We start from the raw sequence: 25496 nt of genomic DNA, 5'->3' as shown, positions 1-25496 counted from the left end.
TTATGATCTACACAATCTATAAACATTTCCTAGCCTTGAAAAGTGTAGTGGTGTTGACATAGCTGGGCCAGTAAGAGTCACCGTAGCAATGGACACATAATTTATTAGCAATCTTATATAGTACAGTAGATTATTCACCGGCATTTTTAATTTGTACATTTACAGACACAGTGCAAGCTACTTCCTGTCAGCATACTAACGTTTGAGGACGATTCTCGCGGTCGCGCAGCTAAATAGCAGACAGGAACAGAAGCGTTTCCGCACACTGACATGATATCAACACAAAGTGGCTCGTGCGCAAAGGATTCTGTTCGACTGATAGGTGGGTGCTGAGGGGGGGCGAGGTCACGAGAGGTTAGAGTGCCATTCACTTGCTGAGACTCTTCACCAGCTCTAGTTCCTTCACTGGCTTCCACTGCTGATTGATGGTGATAAGCTGCAAGGGGGCCAGAGAGATCAAGATCACATTGCATGATTTAATTTTTAAATACTTTCAGATATTTGGCAATGATTCAAATTTGATGCGTTTTTAACAGCACTCTTGGAAATAGTGTGACAAATTTACCGGACTCTATTTTCACTAAACAAGGTCTTTAAATATTTTTGTAAGCAACTGCAAGATAATGCAGTGATGTAACGTAATACTGTGCATATATAACAGAAAAATAAACTTTACCAGGGTTTTTGTCTTCATTATCATTATTTTTTTTTGTCTTGATTTAGTTTAAAAGTGATATAAAGCGTCGTGCCATTTCTATTGATTTCAGAGTGTGGTCGTGGATAGAGAGATAGGAGGGCACTCAAAGCAGACTAGCTCGTTGGCATGCAGGCGCACACATTAATATCAATTTTTCTGGAAGGCAGACTGCTACTCTGTACTTATTTGATAACATTTCTTCTTCTGTGACTCAGCAGCTTTCACAGGCCCTTAGGAAACTCCAATTTCAACCAAAATTGCTTTAAAACAAAACAAAATGTGATGATTTTTTTACCTTTTGGGGCTTGGATGGATCTACTCTTTCCCATGGTTCTGGATTGGTGGTCTTATTCAAACTGAAAACAATACAAATGCAACACAATCAAACCTTTGATAAAAGACAAAACCAAACAGCCGGCAACCGCTGCACTCCTGCTACTCACATGACGTCCGATTTGGTGAAAAGAAAGTAGAAGGATGCTGTGGTGGCTCCTGTTGCGGCGAAAGCCATGAACCCGATCAGCGGAATCAGCTGCATGTAGTAATTGGATAGGGATCATCATTAAATAACATTTATATGTACATAGTATATTCTTTATATTCTTTAAAAACAAGTTGTTTTTTTTTCTGAAAATAACACCATCCTCAGCTTTCATCACTCACAAAAATCATCCAGACTCACCTCTTTTTTCTTTTTTAACATTTGGAAAAATCCCTTCATTTTGTACCAGTCCTTTGATACCTGATGAGAAACAGGCCATATTTCTCCATTAGATATGTAGAAAATTTCTGGTGAATTTCCAGGAAGTTGTCTCTTAAGAGCCAATCATCAGTTAAAAAAAAATCCTGGCAAACAGATCCAACTTTTGCCGGCAGTGTCTTGTTAAGTGTCATCTGCATATAGCAGCTCTCACCTTTCGTTGTCGAGTAGCTCTCGTGTGTGTGTGTGTGTGTGAGTGTGTGTGAGCATCCCTTCCGCCTACTCCGGATTGATATAGGCTGCAACGACGAGGTAACAGGCACGTAGTCACAGCTTCCTGCTCTGCTATTCACCAAGGGAGGATTTGCCAACCATTAAAGTAGTAGATCAATACATTCAATAGTGCACAGCGCCCCCTTGCAACCCAAAAGGAGAACTCATTTCGAGGGGAGGGAAAATTGAAGACACTAAAGTGTAGGTTTTTGTTGTTTTATTAAAAAATAAATGTGTTTTGTTTTTTTGTTTTTTTCTAAGACGCAATCTGGTATGTTTGGATTTGCCGGGCTGTAAGGGACGGCTTGGTTTTCTTGAGAGACTGCAGGAAGTGTTCGTGTTTGATGCTAGACGCCTCCATATTTTCTTCTAAAGCCAGTAGAGCAGCCTGTAAGACAAAATTGAAGTTTTTAGATACTTGCCCCTTTCGAGAAAATTCCTAGCCTGTAAAATTTCTTTTACCTCTTTACAAAGATTTTCCAGGTCAGCTCCAGAGTAAAGATCAGTGCCGGCACCCAGCTCCTCCATACACACATCGGGAGCCACAGGCATAGACTTTGTGCACATCTTCAGGATGGCAAGACGAGCCTAAACACAAGACAACCCAAATTTTGATAAAACTATAAATCGGTTGAAGAAAATGATGCATATTCCAAACAAATCCAGATAGGTTGCAGTTGACTGAAGGATTATTCCGTAATTATTGCAACTTCTATGCTAATTAGCCTGTATGTGACATTTCACATAATATGTCAGGATTAATTCATAAATCACATTTTGGGGTTTAAATCAAGAACATAGTACCACAAAATGGATTCCTTGGAATGTTTGATAAACATTTATGAAATGGAACTACTACCGCCATACAATTTCGATGCTATTGACTCTTTATTATGTTGAAAAAAATCTGTTTTCAAGCACGTGTGAACAGTTTCGGGAGAGATATGACCTTGTGCTAGTCAGCTGTAGTCTTGCGCAGAATCGTAACACTCTTTAGCCAAATGATCTTCCAGTTTTCAGAATGAAATCTAACCTGCAGGTCCGGCGGTGGCACATAGAGAATGTGGTCCAGTCTTCCAGGCCTCAGAAGGGCGCTGTCCAAACAGTCGGGTCGGTTTGTGGCTGCTACGACCATCACGTCTTTGTTGCACACTTCCTGGCTGTCCAGCTGTTAAAGAACACACATGCAGGAATTATTTTCTGTACATGCATGTCAATTAAAACATGTATTTGTAAGAAAATGCCAAATAAATCTTTTGGTTGAATCAGGAATAGATTTAATGACATAATAAATGAGAGCGTAGCGAAATAAGTCACACACATGATAGCATTTGTTTGTTGACATGTTTGACACGTGTGCTCTGACCTGTTCTGTAGTGTGATTCGCCTCTGCTCCCTCGACCTGGAGGATCTTCTGCGTCCCCCTCCTTTCTAGCGTCTTCAGGCCGACGCCATCCATCTCGTTGAGGAGCACGGACAAGAGTCGAGTCTGAACGCTGTTGGCCGTCTGACCGCTGCACCGTGAGCCGATCACAGAGTCGATCTCATCCAGGAAAAGGATGCAGGGAGCACAAGCCCGCGCTTGGCGAAACAGCTGAACAACAGAGGTGAGTTTGTGGATGAAACCAAAAAAAAAAAAGAAGACATGAATACATAGTGACGCCAAAGTACCTGTGACAAAGCCTTCTCTGAGTCTCCCACGTAGGGCGAATAGAGGTCAGCACCACTGATGGAGAGGAAGGTACAATTTGAGGCCGAGGCTGCCGCTCGGACCAGTGTTGTCTTGGCGCAACCCGGAGGCCCGTAGAGAAGGACGCCACGGGGACGACACAGACCCAGGCGGGAGAAGGCTTCGGGGTACATCATTGGCCACTCGATACTCTATAAATATACGTACACAAACACACAGGTATTAAAGGTATCGCGTGGCATCTTGGTGCTAAGAAACTATATTGAATTGAGTTGAGGGGATTCATTTAGATAAAAGTAGTGCTTTGCCGACATTCTCTAGCCTATTGATGAAGGAGTGTATTGCTGTATTGCTCAATTGGATAATACTGTAAGTAAAATTGTCTTTCTCCCTGTGAAGTCAAATAGTAACACACAGATAGCCGCAAAGAATTAAAACATTGCGAAAGTGTTCAGAGAGCTCCAGTTCCTCCAAGATGTGAGTTCTGATCAAAATGCTAAACTATATTAACTGGGGGTCATATTATCACCAATATAAAAAATTCACCTGTCTGAGCTTCAGCTTGACGTCTTCAAGACCTCCGATCTGCTCCCAGGCCACAGGAGCGAGGTCCATCCGGCCCAGGCTGCTCCGCAGGCAGGACGGCTGCACCAACTTTAAAGCCTCAAGAAAATGTTTCAGGGCCACCACGTGCTCCCCTGAACCCTGTGTGAAAAGGTGACAAGGCAGCTCAACATTTCACAAAACATGAAAACAAACAGGACCAAAAAAACCATCATCTCTACCATGTCCACAAGAGTGATCACGTTACATAAACAACAATCAGTTTCATATGATCACCTTTGCGTTTTCCCGTATAGCATGCATGGCCGCCTCCCTGCAGAGTGCGCTGAGGTCTGACCCGACATAACCTGTGGTTCTCTTTGCCAGCTCCGTCATATCCACGCTGGGACACACCGGTATCTTCTCGCACAGAACAGACAAGATCGCTGCTCTCTGGGACAAGGTAGGAGGCCCAATGATTACCTAAAGATAAAGACATGTCTGTCATGATTCACACATTCATTGGAGTGTTCTATCGATATTTTCTTACTTCTCTGTCAAATCTTCCAGGCCTGCGCAGGGCCGGATCTAAGCTGTCCGGGCGGTTGGTGGCACCGATGACGAGGAAGCGATCTGATCGATCCACCCCATCCATCAGTGTGAGGAGTTGAGCTACCAAGCGGTTCTCCGGTGCGGACGAGCCGCTTCTTCTCGGAAAAAGAGAGTCCAACTCATCCAGGAAGAGTACACACGGACCCTCCTCTGCTGCAGCACGTGCCTGCGCAAACACGCCTCGCAACACCTCCTCGCTTTCGCCCGGGCGGGAACGGACAACCTGAAAAGTTCAATTCCACAGATGGACAAGACATACAGGTAGTGTCGCGGTTTCAAATCAATTTACCTCTGGCCCTCTGACCACCACAAGGATGGCTCCGACTTCTCCAACCACTTTGCGAACCAGCTGTGTCTTTCCAACACCTGGAGGGCCCACAAGAAGGACACCTCTAGGACACGATACCCCGAGAGAATCAAGGGTGGCTGGATAGAGAAGGGGTAGCTGCAACATCTCTCTTAGCGATGCACTCACCTAGGGTGCATTTGAGAAGAAAAGGGATTTTAAAAGTTGTGTTTTTAGATTGAGTGCTTTGGAATAATCCTCATTCAAATGAATGCAAGCTGACCTGGTCCAAGCCCCCCAAAGGTACGGTGACCTGACCCTGCAGATGGCTGTTGAAGTGCCTGACAGTTTGGATGTCAGCAATCTCCACACTAGTTTTGGAAGTTACAAGTCCAGCTGTGTTAGAATCCGGATAGATGTCTTTAATGACAACATGTCGAATGTCAATATCAAAATCCTCCAGATTGATGACATGCTCTTTATGCACTAAGGCACCTTTCAGCATGTCTTTCACGAGCTCATGAATAAAACGAGGTGGGTTGTTTCTCTTGAACGCAACACTTTGGACGACCACGCTTATTTTCATTCCTTTCAGTTTTGGACACGGGACGGATGTGACTTGCTCGGGATCCAGGGTAAGGCGTGAGGGGGGTTGCCTGACGAGATATGGAGAGCAAGACTTCATGTCTAACTGTAAGAAGCCATCAGCTAGGTCAGGCCTGGGCCACGCGTTGCACAGGCAGCTCCCCTCGGGAAGGGACACCAGCACCGGGGAGCCCGCAGTCAAGCCCAGCGCTGCCATCAAACCTGGACCCAGCCTGCATCTTTGCGAGCCCCGGTCTGATGATTCGACTGGCAACAGCTTCAGAGACGTCATCGTCAGGTAAATATTACTATCAGTCCACTTTTACTATCCAGAGTAGAAATACATGATGATCGTATTTCAGTCTCGGGTTAGCTATGCTATTAGCTAGTAGCTACGAATTAAAAGTCATCGGTGAGTGGTGAGCACATAAACTACGAGCCTCCATTGCGCTTCAAATAAATACATTTGTGTAACCCATTTCCGTACCGTATTTATGATACACGTACAAGCTACGAGACGGCGAAAAAGTAATGTTTACAATAGCCATGTGGCATGGAAATAAGGTGGCCAACCAAAACGTTTTCCTGTCTGACTTCCGTATTGCGACCATAACAATAAAACTGTGGAATCGTCAAATAATTGTTGAAAATATGATGTGTCCTCTTTGAAAAAGTATCTCTTATATGTGGTTATAATAATAGTAGTAATAATAATGCAAATACCAATAATAATAATAAAAAATGAATAGATATATTATTATTTATCATTATACATATATGAATATAATATATATTTTATTAATAATAAATATCATGACTATTATTGTTATATTTGTTGTTGATATTATTATTATTATTATTAATATTGTAATCACCATCATCATCAATCACCGTATTTTAGATGCTGAAAATGTCTTGTTTTCATTTGCACATCACTGTTTTGAGATATTTTCTTTTTTTCCAAGTTTGACCTGCATAAGATGAATTTCACCATGCGTTGTAATACATGACATTTCAGGATAAAAAACAATTACACCTGTTGCTGAACGCTTTTAGGCTATTTATTCCTTATTAGTACAGTCCAGTATCATTTTGTTCAAACCATGATGTATTATGGTTGGCCAACATTTTATGCCACTTGAGCGTCTATTTAGCGCCTCTACGTGTACAGAAAAGGAAATGCATGAATGGAAAAAAGTTGTATGAAAATATGCACAAATCTTTGCTTAATTTCAAGAGGTGTTGTGGTATGCACAGTGAACATGTCCTCTAATGTTTGTCTGGGTTTTGACTCGCTAAACCTAAACCTTTAATTCGATTTGCCGGTAGTATTTGAGTGGCGTCTGCAAAGTGCTTAGCTCTTCTTCACCCAGGGTGGTCATGAGTACTAGTCACGTGGTTTGCTATTTATCCATAAATAGTAATGCAGGAGCGGCGCAATCCAGATAGCGGAAGGTCGTTTCCGAGATTGTACGTGGACGTGCGGGAGGCAGGAGCCAGGTGACAGGTGCTTGGGTTGAGTGTTGACAGTTGCACGGCTCTACCTGCTTCTCAGGCTATTGAACTATTGACCCCCGGTGGGAATCCTAAAAAAGGCAAGTCTGGCAATAACACAGTGAAGTCTTACTTCAGTTTGGTGAATCAATGCAACACAAGGGATATTGTTTATGTCATTTCGTGGTTAACCTACGCTGGCCATGTGTCCACCTCGCCTCTGTTTTTTATGAATCGTGTGAATGCAAATGCATAATTACTTTCCTTTTGTAATGTGACACTTCATCTAATGTAAATATAAATGCTGCGATACATCAGATTGTACTGTGTAGGCTTTGGCGACAATTGAAACCCATGAAAACAACAATACAACCTGAAGAGAAACATTCAATTTAGGAAAGTATTGGTCTCTCGTCAATACTTGAACATTTTGCTGTTTTACCGTCATACTTTATTTAGGATTTGTTGGACAAAGGACACATTTCATGCGACATTCTTAATTTCTAAAAGTGTCATTTAAAGCCTTTCAATGGAGTAAAGGAAGAATGCAATTTTGAGACAGAGTGGTGATAACCTCTGCTGATCATGGAATACCTACTACATTAGAATTAAACAGGTCTGTAGAAACACTTTACTATAACTGTAAAACAATACGAGAATATATTTCTAAAAATGACTCGTGCCTTCATTGCCTTTTTTTTTGCCAGTTGCATCCTCTTTCCCAGTTTACCTGGATTGGGTGTGTCAAGTATCCAGGTAGAGGGGGGGGAGAGTTTGATAGATGCATTGCAAAAAAAGTACTCAGCGGAATATAAATATGAGCAAATTTGAGCCTTTCACGTATGTTCATAGCTTTCAGTTTCAAAAAGGTCACAACCCTCCTATTTATTTCAAGAACTGATTTTGGTTTAAAAACTTTATGCAGCAAAAAAAAGAATGATTACATATCAAAGAACCCAGTTAATCATATTTAAACAACATTTAAAACATGCCTCCTTCACCACTCTTGCATCACTGTTCTCTTACAACCCGCTATCTGCAAACATGACATGTTTGTCTTACAACCTGTTTGTCCTAATGACCCCATTTAATCCTCAAAACATTTAACATCCCTGGTTAACTTTCTCCGCTTGCTGCCTACTCAACTACCCGGAACGCACTTGGCACACTTTCCACCTGTGCCGTCATAATTCCAGATCTCGCGAACAAGCCGCAGTGTACGAGAGATCAGGTCCGGGACGTGTGCGTGTGTGTGTCCCGTCGAGCTGAAATGTCACTCTGCTACATCTGCTAGCTCTCTTGGAACGCAAAGGCAAAGTGTATGTCGAGGTCTGTTTGTGTTACTCATCAGTAAATTTAGTGTTAACTTAAATCTTAACTCCCATGACAGACCCAGAAGGAGTCTCCGGGCAGACGCGCCGTGGCCATGTCGACCCTCCTGCACTGCATCTCCAGCTCGTCTCTCACTTTGCTCCACCGAGGGGTCCGTCAGAAGATACCAGCAAGGAGGAATTTTAGGACTTTCCCTGCGTTATGGGACCAAAAGGCCAACAAAGGTAGGATAGCAACATAGCATTCGAAAAAAAATATATATCGAGGCTTCTTTGCAGAGGAGAAAACTGCACAAATGGAAAAGTTGCTGTCACGCTTTCTGTACTGCTAACATGTGAGAGGTCAGATAAAGGTGACCTATACAAACTTGACTCTAGACAATTCTCACCTAAAAATAAATCAAGGATCGAATTTGTTCACCCTCAAAGTGTTTGTAAGTCAATGTTTAAGAAGAGTTGTGCAAGTTTTTTTTCCATAGCAACTTTTTGAAAGTTTCCAAGCACCGCTATCTACAGGCGACTATAACAGGCCTGAGCCACGCTGGCCGGCAGCCAGTCACCTGCTATTCGTGTCGCCATGGAAGCGAGGTCACGGCGCCATTTATGGAGAGAAATGTTAACCTGATACTTGCACTCAGCCATTCACACGTGGTTGTACTCTAATGCTTGGAGAAACAAAAAAAAACTACAGTGTATTGTCTGTTTAAAATAAAGTCTCATTTGCTCTTCGTTCGACATTTTCAAACTTTACACCAAGTGCTGTTTATAGGTGGCACTTGATATAAAGTTGGAAAATAGTTTGTTTTGTTTTCCAAAAATTCTCGTCCGCATATTTTGATACATTTTATGATCCATATTAGGTATCATTAATGTATATAACCATGCCTTAAATTATTTATTTATTTATTTATCTATTTGTATATGTTTGTCATTTTGCCGTCGTTAGCTTTATTATTTCAAATAGTTTGTCACTCACTAGATTTCAATAATGACTCAAATTTTGAATCAAAACAAAGAAGGCCTAATGGAGCCTCACAGATGGAAGAAAACATCCAGATGGCGAGCATCTCGAAGAAAGCTGTCCAATGTTCAGCCAGATTATTTTATTGTCCCGCTGCATATTGTAATAAAATTCATTGCGGCCTGCATCAAGGGGTGGACTTTAGAAAATGCTGGTTTTAATCTGTTGGATGACACCTCAACTAATCTTTATCGGTCAGCAAGGGAGGGATTGTGGGGGCAAACATGAAAAGGCTCATAAAACCACAACCTGCAATTTTGCATTACTATTTGGACCACAACAAAAAAAAAAAAAGTTTTGTGCTCATCTGATTTGCAGGTGTTCTCTACAAGGAGCTGGTGGTTGGCGTTCCCAAGGAGACCTTCCAGAACGAGCGCCGTGTGGCGCTGTCTCCTGCTGGGGTGCAGGCGCTGGTCAAGCAAGGCTTCAGTGTAAAAGTGGAGAGTGGAGCTGGTGAGGACGCCAAGTTCTCTGACCAACAATACAAAGATGCTGGCGCCAGCATCACTGACGTCAAAGGGGCCCTTGGATCAGACCTGGTCCTCAAGGTTTGCACTGCCCTGACCATCCACCACTTGGGTCTGTATTAAAAGCCTTATGTGCAAAATCGAAGTGCTCATGTTCCGCTCTAGGTTCGAGCACCCAGTCTGAGCGAGGCAGACCTTCTGAAGCCAATGTCCACCTTGGTGAGCTTCGTCTATCCGGCTCAGAATCCGGAGCTGATGAAGAAGTTGTCAGAGAGGAGGAGCACAGTGTTGGCTATGGACCAGGTGCCCAGAGTCACCATTGCGCAAGGCTATGACGCACTCAGCTCCATGGCCAACATTGCTGGGTGAGGTCCGAGAGAAATCCAATCGATGTGTTGGCTGCGACTGTGGTCCAATAGAAATTATTTTACAAATTGACCGTATTGCGTTTCGGCAAGAATGCTTGTTTTTCTAATTGTGCTGTGTGATTGATTTCCTGTCCACAAGCCCAGGGTGTGCACCCTGGCCGCTGACATTGGATCCACTTCTCTGCTTTGAATTCACATTTTTACATCTGCTATTGTGAAAACATCTCAGAAAATCAAGGCTGTCACTGTCACCTACAGGCTACTTTATTCATTTCTAGTTTCAGTGTCCTCAACTAACTCTGCCACAAATAATGAAAATCTGCAAATAATTGACATCCACCCCAAAATGTATCAAATTGCTCACAGATACCACAAGATGGAGACAAACCACTACTTTGTCAAAATATGCTCAACCAATTTCATTTGATCATCTTGATCAGTGACAGGAACATCTTGTATTTTTTTTTTTTTTAGGTACAAGGCTGTTGTTCTGGCTGCCAACCACTTTGGTAGATTCTTCACTGGTCAGATCACAGCAGCAGGAAAAGTACCACCAGCTAAGGTAAAATCTTCATTAATATCATTAAAGATGTTTTTTTCGTGTGTGTGTTTGTTTTCTTGTTGCCACTCTCAAAAGTAAAATGTGCTTTCTTCAGGTCCTGGTGATTGGAGGAGGTGTTGCCGGTTTGGCAGCCGCAGGGACAGCAAAATCCATGGGAGCCATCGTCCGAGGATTTGACACAAGGTAGAATTCAACACACTTGTAAAACTGACTAGGGTGCACTAGTAGAACAATTGTATCTTACTACTAACATTTATTTTCACTAGTAATGCCTCTTTAAGCCTACGAGGATGCAATTTAATCGTATTATTAAACTGCGGCGCTGCATTAGAGGCACTTCTAGGCGTACGGAAAAATAAAACTTGTTCTACTCGTGCACCCTCGGGGTTTGACGGGTGTACTGAACTGGCTTACATCAAGGATATCTAATAAATGGCTTTTACTAAAGGTATTTGAGGATTTATTAGATATCCTTGATATCCAGTGTGAGGTCCATGTATGTATGCGTATGCTCCCTGACTTTTAGGAGAACTTTGGCATACTTGTAGAACGGCTACTGTGCATTAGTATGATGTTTTTACTGTTTGTTTTATTGTCACGATGAACATGTTTCCACTATTTGTGCCACTTTTGACCTACTACAGCAGTAAACAAACCTTATAAGTAAAGCATTGTGCTGCCTTTGAGTGAGCAGAAATGGCAGTGGTGGAAAAAAACATGACTAAAAGTAGTGATGGGAAATGAAGCTTCAAATTAGTTTCATGAATCAGTTATATTATTTTCTGTAGATGGCGATCTCTCTTTAACATTCTAAAAACACGGTGACTCTTTTCTTCAAACCAACAGTGCCATCTAGAGGAGTAACAAAACAACTATGACATGGTCCTTTTACGTGTGCATTGAATTGTCTTGGCAATGATAAAAATTAGTGTATGGCCAAAAGATGGATAACAAAAATAAATGCCCAAACGTTTGCACATAAACTGTTTGGTGTTGATCAGACCAGCAGCTCTGGAACAGTTCAAGTCATTCGGGGCGGAGCCTTTAGAAGTGGATGTCAAAGAGTCTGGCGACGGGGTCGGCGGTTACGCCAAAGAAATGTCAAAGGAGTTTATTGAAGCCGAGATGGCGCTGTTTGCCAAGCAGTGCAAAGAAGTCGACATTGTCATCAGCACCGCTTTGATTCCAGGTCAGTCACTTTGACCCTGGCACTGCATTTTATTTTTCATGCGTCCCGGCTGGCTTGCCAAAAAGTGGTGCATACTTTGGTCTGCATTGACGCTTCTCCTTTTGTCATGATTATTTTCTTGTGTTCAGGAAAAACAGCTCCTATTCTAATCAAAAAGGAATTTGTGGAGTCCATGAAGGACGGTTCTGTTGTGGTGGATCTAGCTGCCGAGGCGGGTGGTAACATAGAGACCACCAGGCCTGGAGAGCTGCACATTCACAAGGTGATTATTTATTATTTATTATGCACCAATGGTTATTTCTATTTATGTGGACTGTCCTGTTAGAGGAAAGCCAGCAAATAAATTAATATCATTGACCTACTAAGTCATGAGTCATTCAGTCAGTAAAAAAAAAACTATAAAAGATTGATTTATTGATCTATTTATTTAATATATTTACCAGACCTTTTTTTTTAACGCAAGTATCTGTACTTGTACTTAAGTGCAGAGTGTGAATGATTCTGCCCCCTCTCCCGAATGCTCTGATTTTGTTTTCTTGAATTAGAACGTGACCCACATTGGCTACACGGACCTGCCCAGCCGCTTGGCCACCCAAGCCAGCACTCTGTACTCCAACAACGTACTGAAGCTTCTGAAGGCCATCAGCCCCGACAAGGAGTACTTCCACTTTGAACCCAAAGAGGATTTTGACTATGGAACAATGGACCACGTGATCCGCGGGACCCTTGTAATGAAGGTGGGTTTGATTTGTAATCTTTAGCTCTGCTGGCACTCATTGCTGCCTCCCGGGTATCAGAGCTTGTCATGCGACTCTTGATTTCCAAATGATTATAGAACCCCATGCCCGGCTTTTGAATCGCTCCACCAATAAGAATGTTATGAATGCTTCATAATTGACTTTTCCAGGAATCTTTAGTTCTGACACATTGTTTATTGAAGGCAAAGCGTGCAACCTCGACGTTGCGTATCAGTTTCGCCCTCGTTAAACCCACTAGTAAGTATTTCTTGATTACTGTTTGTTCATGCTAACCTTTAAATTTGCGTTTGGAGTCGGAGGTCTACCACAATGCAAGATGTTTCTCACAGAAAAACTGCAGCGTTATTGTGTTAATGTAACTCTGTCATCCGTTCTCACAATCTTGCATATGTTTGGTGCGTCAACAGGATGGACACAATATGTTCCCGGCGCCACTTCCCAAAACCGTCCCACCACCACCGGTGAAACAGAAATCCGTGGCAGAGTTGGAGGCTGAGAAAGTGGCTGGAGTTTCTCCCTTCAAACGCACAATGACTAATGCTGGCATCTATACTTCAGGTTAGGGGAGGACATGCAAAGCTGAAACATTAATGCCAACACTTCTAAAAAGTTCCTTTTAGGTTAGACATATCCAGCTTTCAGCTAGAACTTTAGGATTTAGTATGGCAACAATTAGTACAACAATTACAATGTTATTAGTAACAATACAGTACGCAAACGCTTTCTAGCTAGCCTCGGCCCTTATTCCCTGAAAATGCCCTCTTAAAAAATAAAGAGAAACAACTTAAGTAGATGTACTTTACTGACTCCTACAGGTTTGTCCACCTGTCTGGCTCTGGGCCTTATCTCGCCCAACGCCGCGTTCACGCAAATGGTAACGACCTTCGGCCTGGCCGGGATCGTGGGGTACCACACCGTGTGGGGCGTCACCCCCGCGCTCCACTCACCTTTAATGTCCGTGACAAACGCCATCTCCGGTAAAGATTTGAGCCTCGGCACTCAATATGAAAAAAATGGTCCAGTTATGATGTTGGATTTCCACTTTTATGATACTGCTTTTCAACAGGTCTGACAGCGGTTGGCGGTCTGGTTCTGATGGGCGGGGGTCTCACACCATCCTCACTGCCTGAGAGTCTCGCCCTAGGAGCTGCCTTTATTTCCTCCATCAACATTGCTGGTCTGATTCCCTTTTTTCTATTTGTGCAAAAACAAATGACTGTTTTTTTTTTCTAACCTGCCAAACATTGGTCATATCTTCAGGTGGTTTCCTTATCACCCAGCGAATGTTGGACATGTTCAAGCGCTCCACTGACCCCCCGGAGTACAATTACCTGTACATGTTACCTGGGGCTGCATTTGTTGGTGGATACGGTGCATCTGTGGCAGCTGGTTACAGCATTGAACAGGTGAAAGGGCATTGAACACAACATGCTGCCATTCTGTAGCATCACGGTGCCAAGAAACTATGTTGAGGCGAGTTGAGAAGTTTCATTGCTTGCGGCATCTTGGTGTCAAGGAATTACGATGACATGAGTTCAAATTAGAGAAAAATTGTGTTTTGTGGACATCTTGTGGCATTCATAGGCGTTTTTGTCTTTTTTAGAAACTTTTTTCTAACCTTCTTTTTACCCATTAGAATTGTTTAACATTACCTCCTTTAATCAATTGGCAGTTCCACATTCATTTTCTGTCTTGTCTGCATCTCAAAACTTAGTAAATTGTTTGCTTGTGGTGTTCCTCAGATGATGTACTTGGGCTCCGGCTTGTGCTGCGTCGGCGCACTGGCAGGCCTTTCCGCTCAGGGCACCAGTCGACTTGGAAATGCGCTGGGCATGATGGGAGTTGCGGGGGGCATCGCCGCCACCCTTGGGGCGCTCAAGCCTTCTCCAGAGCTGCTGTCACAGATGTCATTGGCCATGGCCACTGGAGGGACTCTGGGTAGGTGGCTTCTTTGATATATGTGCTTCGAGCCGTTAACAGACTTTGCATGTTAACTACTTTATTATCGTTTCTGACTCGAAGGCATATCCCAATTGTTATTTGAGAAAAGGCACCAGATGTTTGATGCCAAAAGTAATGACTGTGCACTAAAAGTATGCATAACAAGACTAGTAAAAGCTCTTCATCGCCATGCTTCAGTGCCAATCATTGTAATAATTCACACATGCATGAAACAAATGCCCCCTCCCTGGGAGAAGTGCCCCAAATTTAAATTTAAATGATTTTCAGACCAATTGAGTGAAACTAGACCACTACCTGCAGCACTTCTGATGATCTCTTACAGCACTTTGACCTGCTTTGGAACGTACTGTATATCGAGACAAAGGCATCCAGGTCATGTTCGAAAAATGTCAAGACCCACCACCTAACCGAAATGTCACAAGAAATACGAATACTTAAATAATCATGATTGCTTCACAATTCATTAACAAATTGATTAACTTAGTATCAAATTCCTATCTCGAGAAGGATGTATGTATGTATGTACATTTGGAAGAACTGGTTGAAATTTGAGCTTCAATTTCCGAGTCCTGAGAGTGAAAATATTCCAAGCGAGCACCTATCCCTAACTCTGTCAGCACCGTCTTGTAATATTTTAATGGTCATTTAAAACATAGGGATGATAAATGATGTTCAGCACAAACCCTCTTGGCTTTGATTGTTCATGTTTTGTTGGGAGGGGAAGTGGAGGACGAAAATTTTTGACCGTTGTTTTGCCCTTTGAAGCTCAGGCCCAATTGCTCAGAGTAGAGAAACATAAAACAGGTGACTGGTATTTTCTTTTCTTTTTCTTTGTACCGTCTAAATGTTGGCTCACGTGCTTGAGAAGGTTTGTGTTAATGGAGCTGAACCATTAATCAAATTAAAATCAATATTGGAATGTAGTAGAATGCAATTGTCATATCGCAAAAGCTCCATTTTCAAGAAAAATGTTTTGCTTTATTTCAGTCGGTGGCCTTTATCTATTTTGTATGTATATTTATAGTATCTAGATAATGATTGAATTGCAATATAGAAGAGGAGGTGGAGTTGGATTATTTTTTTAAATGTTTATCATTACTGGACTTTTGGTGAATTCTCTTTCTGCCGGCGTGCAGGTTTGACCATAGCCAAACGGATCGAAATCTCCGACTTGCCTCAGTTGGTGGCGGCGTTCCACAGCCTCGTGGGCCTGGCGGCGGTTCTCACCTGCGTGGCGGAGTACATGATTGAATTCCCCCACCTTGACGCTCACCCGGCCGCCGGCGTGCTCAAGACGGTGGCCTATTTGGGCACGTACATCGGTGGTGTCACCTTCAGTGGATCACTGGTCGCCTATGGGAAACTGCAAGGTACTTCACGTAGCCTGACTGTAGCATTTGGAGAAAGACAAGCACATGTTTTGAAGATCTCATTTGACTGCAGTTTTAGAATTTTGACATACGATAATCATCATAATCATGTCAGCGTTGTCTTTTCTTGATTGCGTCTTGTATCATTCCAAAGCCAAAATGATCCTCAAGCAAATCCGGCCCTGGATTTTGACTTTGTTGTGCCAGTCACATTTATTTATTGTTGAACGATTTTAACTATTACATACTATTCTTTTTCATGCACATGCGTGTTCCAGGGGAATTTAGACCACCAATCAAATCATCAGAAACTGATCTTTTAAAAAAATGTATTAAGGACATTTCTTTCATGAATAAATGTGCGAGTTCTCTTCAATGTTAATGAGAATAAGCTATTACATTTTTTTTTTTTTTTTAAAGCTACATTGCAAATATCTTCTTATGTTTTGCAATTGTGAAACCAGACAGTTCTTGGGAATGTTTCAAATTCCACCATTTCACAGTCTTCTTTTCTGTAGTTGATTAGTGTGCAACATGTTTTGTCTCATCATGTCTTGTCTCTCATTCCCTAAAGCCAAACAGAGAGAAAGCCCAACTTTTTTTCCAATTGAAATATGTGTGACTGGTTTGCAGGCATCCTGAACTCTGCGCCTCTCTTATTACCCGGACGTCACATGTTGAATGCTGGTCTCATGGCGGCGTCAATGGGAGGCATGGTGCCCTTCATGCTTAGTTCCAGCTACGGTACTGGAATGGGTTGTTTACTGGGAGTATCTGGACTGTCCACTGTAATGGTGAGTTTTCCGCTGATAGGTAGTACTGCAGTAAACGGTATTTAAAAAGTGCGTCTTGACAAATGTCAACAAATGTTCTCATGGACTATCATGATCAATAATAAATAATCACAGTCTTCTATCAGCGATCACAAACCTGTTCAATGACTTTATGACATAGTTAGCATGGGTACCTCACTGTCAAAGGTTCCTTGTTGGATTTGAGGGCAAATTGGGAAAATATCTAGGTCTAATAGGATAACTTTTATAAGCCTTGGTGTCAAAGAATTTTGTTATATAGAGGTGAGAAGTTAGGTTGAGACAAAAATAATGCTCTTCCATCTTGTGGCACTTTGGCAACAACGTTGAAGTGAGTTGAGTAGCTTCATTTTGACAAAAGTAGTGCCTTGCTGCCATCTTGTAGCATCTGCAGAATACATTTTTTTGAAACCCTTTTGATTTGGCTGTCTATTTATTACTCATGGAACAAAGCAATTTTTTTTTTATTTTTTTTTTTACATTTTTCAAGAGGTGAACATTCACGTCCCAATTCTGTTTGTCCTTTAATACGGTAGGGCGTCACTCTGACAGCAGCTATCGGAGGTGCAGACATGCCAGTGGTTATCACCGTATTGAACAGCTACTCTGGCTGGGCACTCTGTGCTGAAGGCTTCTTATTGGACAACAATCTTATGACCATCGTTGGCGCTTTGATTGGCTCCTCTGGCGCCATCCTCTCTTACATCATGTGCGTGGTGAGTACGCCAAAATACTCATACACTCTACTTCAATAAAAAAAATACAGATATCTGTGTTATAAAAGAGAAAATACAAATGGTTTTAAATGTTGGGAAGAAAATATGTCATCAGAAGTACAGATAATACTTCTCCCCACTTTTTAAATTGCGACAATGACATTTGCCATCTCTCCCAAGGCGATGAACCGCTCCCTGCCCAATGTGATCCTGGGTGGCTATGGCACCACCTCCACGGCAGGTGGCAAACCCATGGAGATTGTTGGCACCCACACGGAGGTCAACGTGGACCAGACCATTGACATCATCAAGGAAGCCAACAGCATTATCATCACACCGGGTACTTTGAAACATATATGTACTTTCAAAACCAATATCACGTTTGTCTTTGACACATTCATTCAGGTGGTAGCACTTGCCGTAGCCCTATTTGGAACTTGATGTATTTAAGTCAGTTTTGGAGGTCTCAACACTGGCTGTATATGGAATCAATTCAAATGTATTTTAAAGCATATTTCAGGTGGGGCAGCTCCGCTACTGCTTTGCTCGTATCTATGGACGTTTGTAAGTCGAATGTTTGTAAGTTTGTAGGTCAAAAGTTTGTAAGTTGAGGACTACCTGGAGTGTATCACACCATACGTTTTTTTCATCATAGTCGAGCACAGTGTGGTTCCACCCAGTTCATGCAAGATGTCTACTTTTCTTGCCTCCTGCATCAACCTCAAAGAATAACTTGAGATACACATGGCTGCCATTTGCTCAAGTGTGTTTTTGTTGTTATTTTTACAACCGTGGGCAGATGTGCGATCCAACATAGGGGTTTGATTAGGAGAAACAGTGTCAAGTCAAAGTGGTGCCCTATACACTACATGATATTGAGGAAAATGATGGCTCTGATTTCAAAGTGGTCATTTCTCTGTGTGTGTGTGTGTGTGTATATAGGCTGGGGGTTGTGTGCAGCAAAAGCTCAATATCCAATTGCAGACATGGTGAAGATGCTGAAGGAACAAGGCAAGACTGTTAGGTAACTGTCAACACTGTACTGCAACTCCATCCTTTTTGGTCTCCCTCAAAAACTCCTCCATAAATTGCAACTGGTCCAGAATGCTACTGCTCGCATTGTCACTGGAACCACTGTCTACCATCATATCACTCCCGTTCTACACCAACTGCACTGGCTCCCCATAAAACAGCGCATTGATTATAAAATTCTCCTTCACACATTCAAGGCCATCCATAACCTTGCTCCTCCATACCTGTCTGACCTCCTTCATGTACACAGTCCTACCCGGTCTCTCAGGTCTGCCTCCAGTATCACCCTCACTGTCCCCTCATTTCATCTGTCAACTATGGGGGCCAGAGCCTTCAGTTGCTCTGCCCCTCGCCTCTGGAATTCCCTCCCCCCGGACATCAGAAACATTGACTCCATCGAACTTTTTAAATCTCACCTCAAAACCCACCTGTTTAGGCAGGCATTTGTCTAAGTTTATTTGCTCTGCTCAATAGGTCTCTTTGCTTTTAGACTTCTCTTCTTTTAATTGTGTCGATTTTATGTGTGTTCGGCGACCTTGAGTGCCGTGAAAGGCGCCATACAAATAAAATGTATTATTATTATTAACACATTTGCTGGAACGTTCTCTCTTAAGTGACATACTAAATGATATATTCCATGGGGGCAAAATGTTTTCCTTAGGTTTGGTATCCATCCAGTGGCCGGGCGTATGCCAGGCCAGCTAAACGTGCTCTTGGCTGAAGCCGGTGTACCATATGATGTTGTATTGGAGATGGATGAGATCAACGAAGACTTTCCAGGTACGCTTTTCCCAGGAATACAACAGAAGGGGGGGTTGTTCTGTCACTTTAGCTGCAAGGTGTTGAGTAAAATTGCAAGAACTGAACTATCACGTCATACACTTACTTGACTTTGATCAGCCTGCTGTTGTTTTGACACGATAATCAGGCGTACGCCCTGAGACACATGCTTGTGTTTATGATGGTGCACTGCTTATTGTGCTGGGAAATTCAGTGCCTTTCAAAAGCAGGTTTTGTTTTTATCTCCTGTGACTACACAGAAACGGACCTGACGCTGGTAATTGGTGCCAACGACACAGTGAATTCTGCTGCTCAAGAGGATCCGAATTCTATAATTGCCGGCATGCCTGTTCTAGAGGTGTGGAAGTCCAAACAGGTTAGTCCAGCTTTTTATTTGAACGATACAGTGAATGGCCACTATTACCCGTAATTTAAATCAGAAAGCAACTGAGCCCTCAAAAAAGTTGTAACTTGGCACTGACAGAAGTTGACTGTCAAATTAAATTACATGTTCTGTTATAAGCAATGGCTGTTTGAACACAAATGGTGGAGCTACACATGTAGACATTAACTATATATAGGCATATATTCTTTATCCTCTGTCACATACAAATGATGGCTCCGTATTTGACACGTCAGGGAACCTTTTCTCCCATTTATCCAGGTGATCGTGATGAAGCGGACCTTGGGTGTGGGCTACGCTGCGGTGGATAACCCCATTTTCTACAAGGCCAACACATCCATGTTGCTGGGAGATGCCAAGAAGACATGTGATAGCCTTCAAGCAAAGATTAGAGAGGTCTTCTACTAGGCTCCTCACTACCAGCTGACTGGTAGCCTCTTGGTACAAAAAAATTTTGGTTTCAGTTGGATCTTAAGATATTTACGTCTGAATGAAATATAACGAGATGACCTTAAGCTGTACAATAGTAGATGAGTTTTAATTCAAGGGGGAAAATCAAAGCCCTGTGTACTAGTTTGTAAATAAAGATATTTAAAAGTACTGTTAACTTGTGCTGCTTTTAAGGTGAAAAAACCCCCAATGCTGACTATCAATTCTTTTGTTTCTTTAACTTTAAAGAACAAAAGATAATACCCTTTCATTAGTCCGATGGCATGGCTGTTTGCAAGTGGTGAGAACGGCTTGTTTACAATTTCGAGACCAAATTGTATGTACTTGGAATTTTTTGAATTGATGTTTAGTTAAAAACATTCCTCTGTAGTGTGTCAAATTGATAAGACTTATTTTCACCTTTTCCAGGGACTTTAAGACTTGTACATGGTATGACTGGTAACTAACATACTAGTTTTAACTCGATAAGGAAATATTTTTGACACTAGACAAGATAGCGTTTCACATTGTATCCACTTTAAATTTGATCCCAAACACTCAAGCAAATATCACTTTCCAAAATCAAACGGAAAAATGAAACTTGAATTGGATTCACAATCGCGTTTCAGTCTCTTGCTGTTTTCGTCTCTTCTCTGCTTCCTTCTTTCCGGCCTCCTTGGACTTTCTAACGACTGCGTGCAGGTAAGAGTAGAAGAAAAGAAGGTTGTCATACTCTCCGCTGTACTCTTGAGCAAGGCACTGCTCATGAAAGTCTTTGAGGAAATAATAGATTGCTTCGATGGTTGCCAGGTAAGTGTCTGGTTTGCCCCTCTGAGAGCGCCAGAAGCATGTTTTCCTTGTCCTCAGCTCAACCTGGAGCAGGTCTGAAATGTCAGCACAGAGTGACCTTGTTAAATTGTGGAGGCTATAAAAACAAGAACTCGGAAAGTACCTTGCAGTCTATCATCTGTGCTGATTTTGTTGGTCTGATTCCACGTGCTGTCGATGAAGACCACCCTCTGGAGGGGATGCGTCCTTGATTCAGAGCCCTTCGTTTCATCGGGGCTCCCTGACCCCGGATCGTCTGGAGGGTGTGAGGTAGTTGCAGGCTTCTCTATTTTCCGCCTTTTTAACAAGGGGCCACGTGACCTGCTCTCATTCCTCTCATGCAAACAGCGTATCATGTCTTGGACTGTGACAGCGCCTGGACCGGGGAACACCAACACAACCTGGTGGGGGACAGGTGAGAATGAATGAAATGATATCCAAATCATCAATCATTTATTAATTGTATAAAATAAATCACTTTATTTTTTTAATTGTAATATAGATTAATTTGTTTTTGTCTTTGTTTAAAAAAAAAAACCCTGAAAGTATCACAGACCTCCAAGGATCAGAATTCAATGCCAAATGTCTAGCTTGAATGATTGTGACTATTTGGAACATCAAATCACAGAACACCAAGCGCGTGTGATCTTGAGCTAACCTTGTCTTGATCATACTCAGGAATGCAGGGGTATGTGTAAATGGTGATGTCACTGGGCGCGAGGATCTTTGCATGAACCGCAGTGCTCTTGCCATCTGTCTCATTGGGATGTTTGATGATGTCTATCTTCACTGGGAGCTGTACGTAGAAGACAAAAAACATCACACTTAGTAAAAAACGACATTATAACCATCACAAAGACTTGAACCCAAGGACAAACAATCCCAAACCTTTATACTGACCTTGACAATGGGGATTTCTTGCAGACTGACGTCCACTAATAGGCAGCATGTGTAGCAGAAGAACATCCTTGATCCTCCGCATTTAGCACATTTTGACCTGCCCCTCTGCTGCACTTTCTCCAGCACGGCGTGCGATGCCAATTTCAGTCCTTGAAGAGGCTGCTTGGACAGCTCGGGAGTGTGCGCTGAATCGCTTGAGCCTTCGTCCAAGCTGCTCATGCTTGCTTATGTTTAATGTTGACAGTCCAGATGAGAGAATGCGGACCAGATATTATTAGCTGTACAACAGGGACACATTTTCGATGAAGAGATTTATATTTTGTACACTTACAATAATTAAAACAATATAAAAAGGGCCTGTCCGATGTGGGTTTTAAAGAAATGAAGAACTTGGTTTGGTCCCCCTAATGATTACAACGATATTAATGACATGCAGAATATTCAAGTGTTTTACAGTTCTGTCCTTTTAACAATTGTCTAAATATAACCTGCACAACTCAACACACATCTAAACTTTATTTCAACTGCCATGCTGGCTGCACGATGAGACCCAATTTGTGCGAGTCACACACTAGTAGCCAAGTTCAGTGGAGCCTCGGTTTTTGAACACAATCCGTTCGAGAAGGCTGTTCGAGAAGTGAATCGTTCGAATTCTGAATCATGTTTTCCCATTACAAATAATGGGGAAAAAAATCATCTGTTTCAAGACCCCCCCCCCCCGCCGTTTTTAAGCATTATTTCATTTGTGCATTTCTGTCCGATCGTGCAGGTGCAGCGCACCTCCAAACGCGCAACCGTAGCGCGTCACCGACCGCTCAACTGCACCGGGCTGCTCCCATTATTGTGACAAAGCCGTCGCTGTAATTTAGAAAATATTTTTAAAGTCCTGATGTATTTTCCAAAACTTAAGTGGACCTCAGTGCGCAGGGAATTTAATTTTGTCCGATCGCGCAACTGCAGCGCACAGCCGAACGCGCAACCATAGCGCACCGCCGAACGCGCAACCATAGCGCGCCGCCGACCGCGCACTGCACCGCGCTGGTCGCATTTTTGTGCGTCTTTACTGCTCCCACTTGCTTCCTTTGGAGGCATGATTAGAATTGATGCAATCCCCAGAGTAACGAGAATGTAATAATGAACGGAGTCAGTTGGCGGCATGCGGGTCCTCTCGGCTCATCTCGCGAGGTTCGACAACCGAATTTCGTCCGACATCCGAAGCAAAAGAACTCGATTATTTTGTTCGAATACCGAATTGTTCGAGAACCGGGACGTTCGAAAACCGAGGCTCTACTGTAGTACTAGTAGTCCATGCTTCTGGTCCTTACTGAAACACTACGCATACCAGTAAGACAACTACGTTACAAGTGCAGCCAAATCGTGCACTAGTCGATTACTGGTACTACTAGTGAAGTAAAATGCATCTAGTTTTGCACATCAACACAAAACAGTATTTGGCATAACACGTGGGAATGAAGTTGTGCACACTCACTGGCTATTACCTGCGGGTGCTCTGACAAGTGCGTTTCACTTACTGGTCACACATGGGCGGTTAATCAAGAAATGTCAAAAAATGATGGTCCAGGATGTTTTTAAACGCCCAATCTGTACGGCAGCTTGCAGCAGCGTTTTTCCGGTTTGCAGCCGTAGTAATAGATTCCGCCTTGGAACGGCATCGTGCGTAAACGTCTCCGCCACATTGAATGTGGAAAGTGGGGGGGATTGTTGGACATTCGTGTTTACCACTCACATCAAAGCCAGATGTTATAGAATGTTGACTGAAAAATATATAGTTTGGTGAATTTGTCCACCCACCCACTTTCCACCTCTTTCTTAAAAAAAAAAAAAACCCTCGTTAAACCATGTCTCCAAATGATGAATCAATTAGGAAACTATTTTGTGAATAATTTGATAATTGTCTATATTAAACCATGTCTGCAAATGATGAATCAATTAGACAAATAATTTGTGAATAATTTGACAATTGTTTATTTGTTGATAACTCCATTAATTGTTGCACCTCTGATACAATACATTAAAACTTGCATTCTCTGTTGCAGTTCCAAAGGTCAACAACTTTAGAGGAGGTGAGTGTGTGCGTGCTGAAGTGATAAAACTCGACTGAGAGACAAACTTTATATATCAGGGAGGAGCTGAGTTTAGCCTGGGTCATCAGTAGAAGTTCCGGAGAGTCTTCTCTGCATGTGCATCATACTTCCTGGGTATTTTTCTTACTTGTGTTGTAAAATGAATTTGAAATGATATGTTTTGGGAATTGTAGGTTGTAGTACTACTATATTAAACTAACTGACTTTACTTTGACTGACAATTCTAAATATATTGAGGGGGAATGGCGTCGTTTACTTGCATTTTTCCCCTACTTGCAGTGGGGCTGGGTTTCTTGGATTTGGTCCGGCTACTCACGGGGGGGATTACTGTAATTCTAGCCCTGCTATACAGCTGCCATGTAATCCTCCAAATCACAAATCACCAATTTCAAGTGCTTGCGTGACTTGCTGGAAAAGCCATCCAAATGGTTTCCCCCACAAAGGGGCAATCTTTTGCTGTCGATGACTGGCTGATTTTTGTGGCACGTCACTTGTTGCTTTCATAATGCTTTGTTGTTTTGCAGACACAGAATTGCCCTCAATTGGATAACCATAGATTTCTTTCAACAAAAATACGATTTTTGGCAGTTCACCCTCCACTTTTCTCCTGTTGGCCCAAACCCACCGTCATCGCATGAGACCCTGTGGCCTTCCTCCCAGTTGAACTTTACTCGCCAATTTTTCACAACCCCCACAGCCACCAGGTTTATTCCCCCCCACCCACCTCCTGCTCAATTTGTCAGACTGCCAATGTCTGCATGTGCACTTGGTAATGTGGACCACATGTGGTTTTCTAAAATCAAACGGATTATAAACCATTAAAACAAATAATGTGTTTTTGCCATACACTCATGATATAACCACAAAATAGAATTTAATTGGACAAGCACTTTTTGGTTGATTTGCTGTAGGTGACGAAAGCGAGGCATTGACACAAATACAGTTTTGTGAACACAATTCCCATCGGAAATAATAGAGATGGAAATAATTTGTTCCAGACTCACCAGACCAGTATTAATTGTTTTGGAAGTAATGTTTCAACAAAAATAATCAAACCACAGTAACAATAAAACTGATAAAATTTCAGTATGCTTAACTGAGACGTAATGCTTGGCACAGTACTTTGACATTTATTTGAAGTATTCTTAGCACAAAATGCTCTGCCTTCACATTTTACATCAATAAATGACAATCTCAGTGAGATTCATCCTTGCACAATCATTAAAAATGAAAGAAAGCAAATGTGTAAATATTTGTGAGGCATTTTAAGATTCCAATATTGTGCATGATGGCAGTCGGTTAAAAAAAAAATAAGCACTGGAAAACAAGCCAAAAAACATCATTTCAAATCAACAGTGCAGAAAATGCACAAACATAAATTAATTGTGATTCAGTAACTAATTAAGCATACATAACATGTCAGAAAATGGACAAAAAAACGTGCTAATTGTTTTTCAAAGTAAAAATAAATGTTTGCAAATGTTTTACTAAATAAAACCCACAAATACCAAGGCACTAATCAGTCTGCTTTCATGGAAGATAACAGAAATATAAAAATATTACTATAATATATTGCTGTAATA

At 42.1% G+C, this 25496-nt stretch overlaps 4 protein-coding genes across 11 annotated transcripts; 1 reads left to right on the top strand and 3 right to left on the bottom strand.

The window, feature by feature from the left end:
- Nucleotides 1-85: 85 nt before the first annotated feature.
- coxfa4l3 (cytochrome c oxidase associated subunit FA4L3) lies at nucleotides 86-1715 on the bottom strand. The gene is made up of 5 exons (XM_085907050.1): nucleotides 1612-1715; nucleotides 1380-1439; nucleotides 1141-1229; nucleotides 993-1053; nucleotides 86-436 (listed from the first exon to the last, which is right to left on the bottom strand). Exons 2-5 carry the CDS (start codon nucleotides 1416-1418, stop codon nucleotides 368-370), a joined length of 258 nt encoding a protein of 85 aa, XP_085763176.1. The 5' UTR covers nucleotides 1419-1439; nucleotides 1612-1715; the 3' UTR covers nucleotides 86-367.
- afg2b (AAA ATPase AFG2B) lies at nucleotides 1614-5964 on the bottom strand. The gene is made up of 10 exons (XM_085907043.1): nucleotides 5085-5964; nucleotides 4805-4990; nucleotides 4454-4738; nucleotides 4201-4386; nucleotides 3907-4065; nucleotides 3342-3551; nucleotides 3037-3264; nucleotides 2704-2838; nucleotides 2133-2258; nucleotides 1614-2058 (listed from the first exon to the last, which is right to left on the bottom strand). The coding sequence occupies exons 1-10, from the start codon at nucleotides 5676-5678 to the stop codon at nucleotides 1927-1929; spliced, it is 2241 nt and encodes a 746-aa protein (XP_085763169.1). The 5' UTR covers nucleotides 5679-5964; the 3' UTR covers nucleotides 1614-1926.
- On the top strand, nucleotides 5372-20251 carry nnt2 (nicotinamide nucleotide transhydrogenase 2). Of its 4 annotated transcripts, none has more exons than XM_085907041.1 (23): nucleotides 5372-5436; nucleotides 5514-5684; nucleotides 8271-8436; nucleotides 9551-9780; nucleotides 9865-10064; nucleotides 10542-10629; nucleotides 10724-10812; nucleotides 11631-11818; nucleotides 11947-12080; nucleotides 12364-12555; nucleotides 12984-13134; nucleotides 13392-13553; nucleotides 13643-13753; nucleotides 13837-13982; nucleotides 14319-14514; nucleotides 15675-15908; nucleotides 16542-16702; nucleotides 17257-17436; nucleotides 17617-17776; nucleotides 18379-18460; nucleotides 19130-19248; nucleotides 19509-19624; nucleotides 19913-20251. In XM_085907041.1, exons 3-23 carry the CDS (start codon nucleotides 8307-8309, stop codon nucleotides 20057-20059), a joined length of 3216 nt encoding a protein of 1071 aa, XP_085763167.1. In that variant the 5' UTR covers nucleotides 5372-5436; nucleotides 5514-5684; nucleotides 8271-8306; the 3' UTR covers nucleotides 20060-20251. The 4 variants fall into 4 exon arrangements, with proteins under 4 accessions (XP_085763167.1, XP_085763166.1, XP_085763165.1 ...); XM_085907040.1 differs by having other exon boundaries at nucleotides 5377-5436; nucleotides 5510-5684; XM_085907039.1 differs by lacking the exons at nucleotides 5372-5436; nucleotides 5514-5684 and adding an exon at nucleotides 6786-6981.
- Nucleotides 19635-23519, bottom strand: dtwd1 (DTW motif tRNA-uridine aminocarboxypropyltransferase 1). 5 transcript variants are annotated; one of them, XM_085907047.1, is made up of 6 exons: nucleotides 23308-23519; nucleotides 22140-22212; nucleotides 21809-22032; nucleotides 21567-21704; nucleotides 21033-21309; nucleotides 19635-20964 (listed from the first exon to the last, which is right to left on the bottom strand). In XM_085907047.1, the coding sequence occupies exons 3-6, from the start codon at nucleotides 22025-22027 to the stop codon at nucleotides 20693-20695; spliced, it is 906 nt and encodes a 301-aa protein (XP_085763173.1). In that variant the 5' UTR covers nucleotides 22028-22032; nucleotides 22140-22212; nucleotides 23308-23519; the 3' UTR covers nucleotides 19635-20692. The 5 variants fall into 5 exon arrangements, with proteins under 5 accessions (XP_085763173.1, XP_085763174.1, XP_085763171.1 ...); XM_085907048.1 differs by lacking the exon at nucleotides 22140-22212; XM_085907045.1 differs by lacking the exon at nucleotides 22140-22212 and having other exon boundaries at nucleotides 21809-22086; nucleotides 23298-23518.
- Nucleotides 23520-25496: the final 1977 nt, after the last annotated feature.

This window comes from Syngnathus leptorhynchus, chromosome 3, assembly GCF_054491065.1.
Source record: "Syngnathus leptorhynchus isolate UIUO chromosome 3, UIUO_Slep, whole genome shotgun sequence".
Lineage (NCBI taxonomy): Eukaryota > Metazoa > Chordata > Actinopteri > Syngnathiformes > Syngnathidae > Syngnathus > Syngnathus leptorhynchus.
This window is presented reverse-complemented; position numbering and strand designations above follow the sequence as displayed.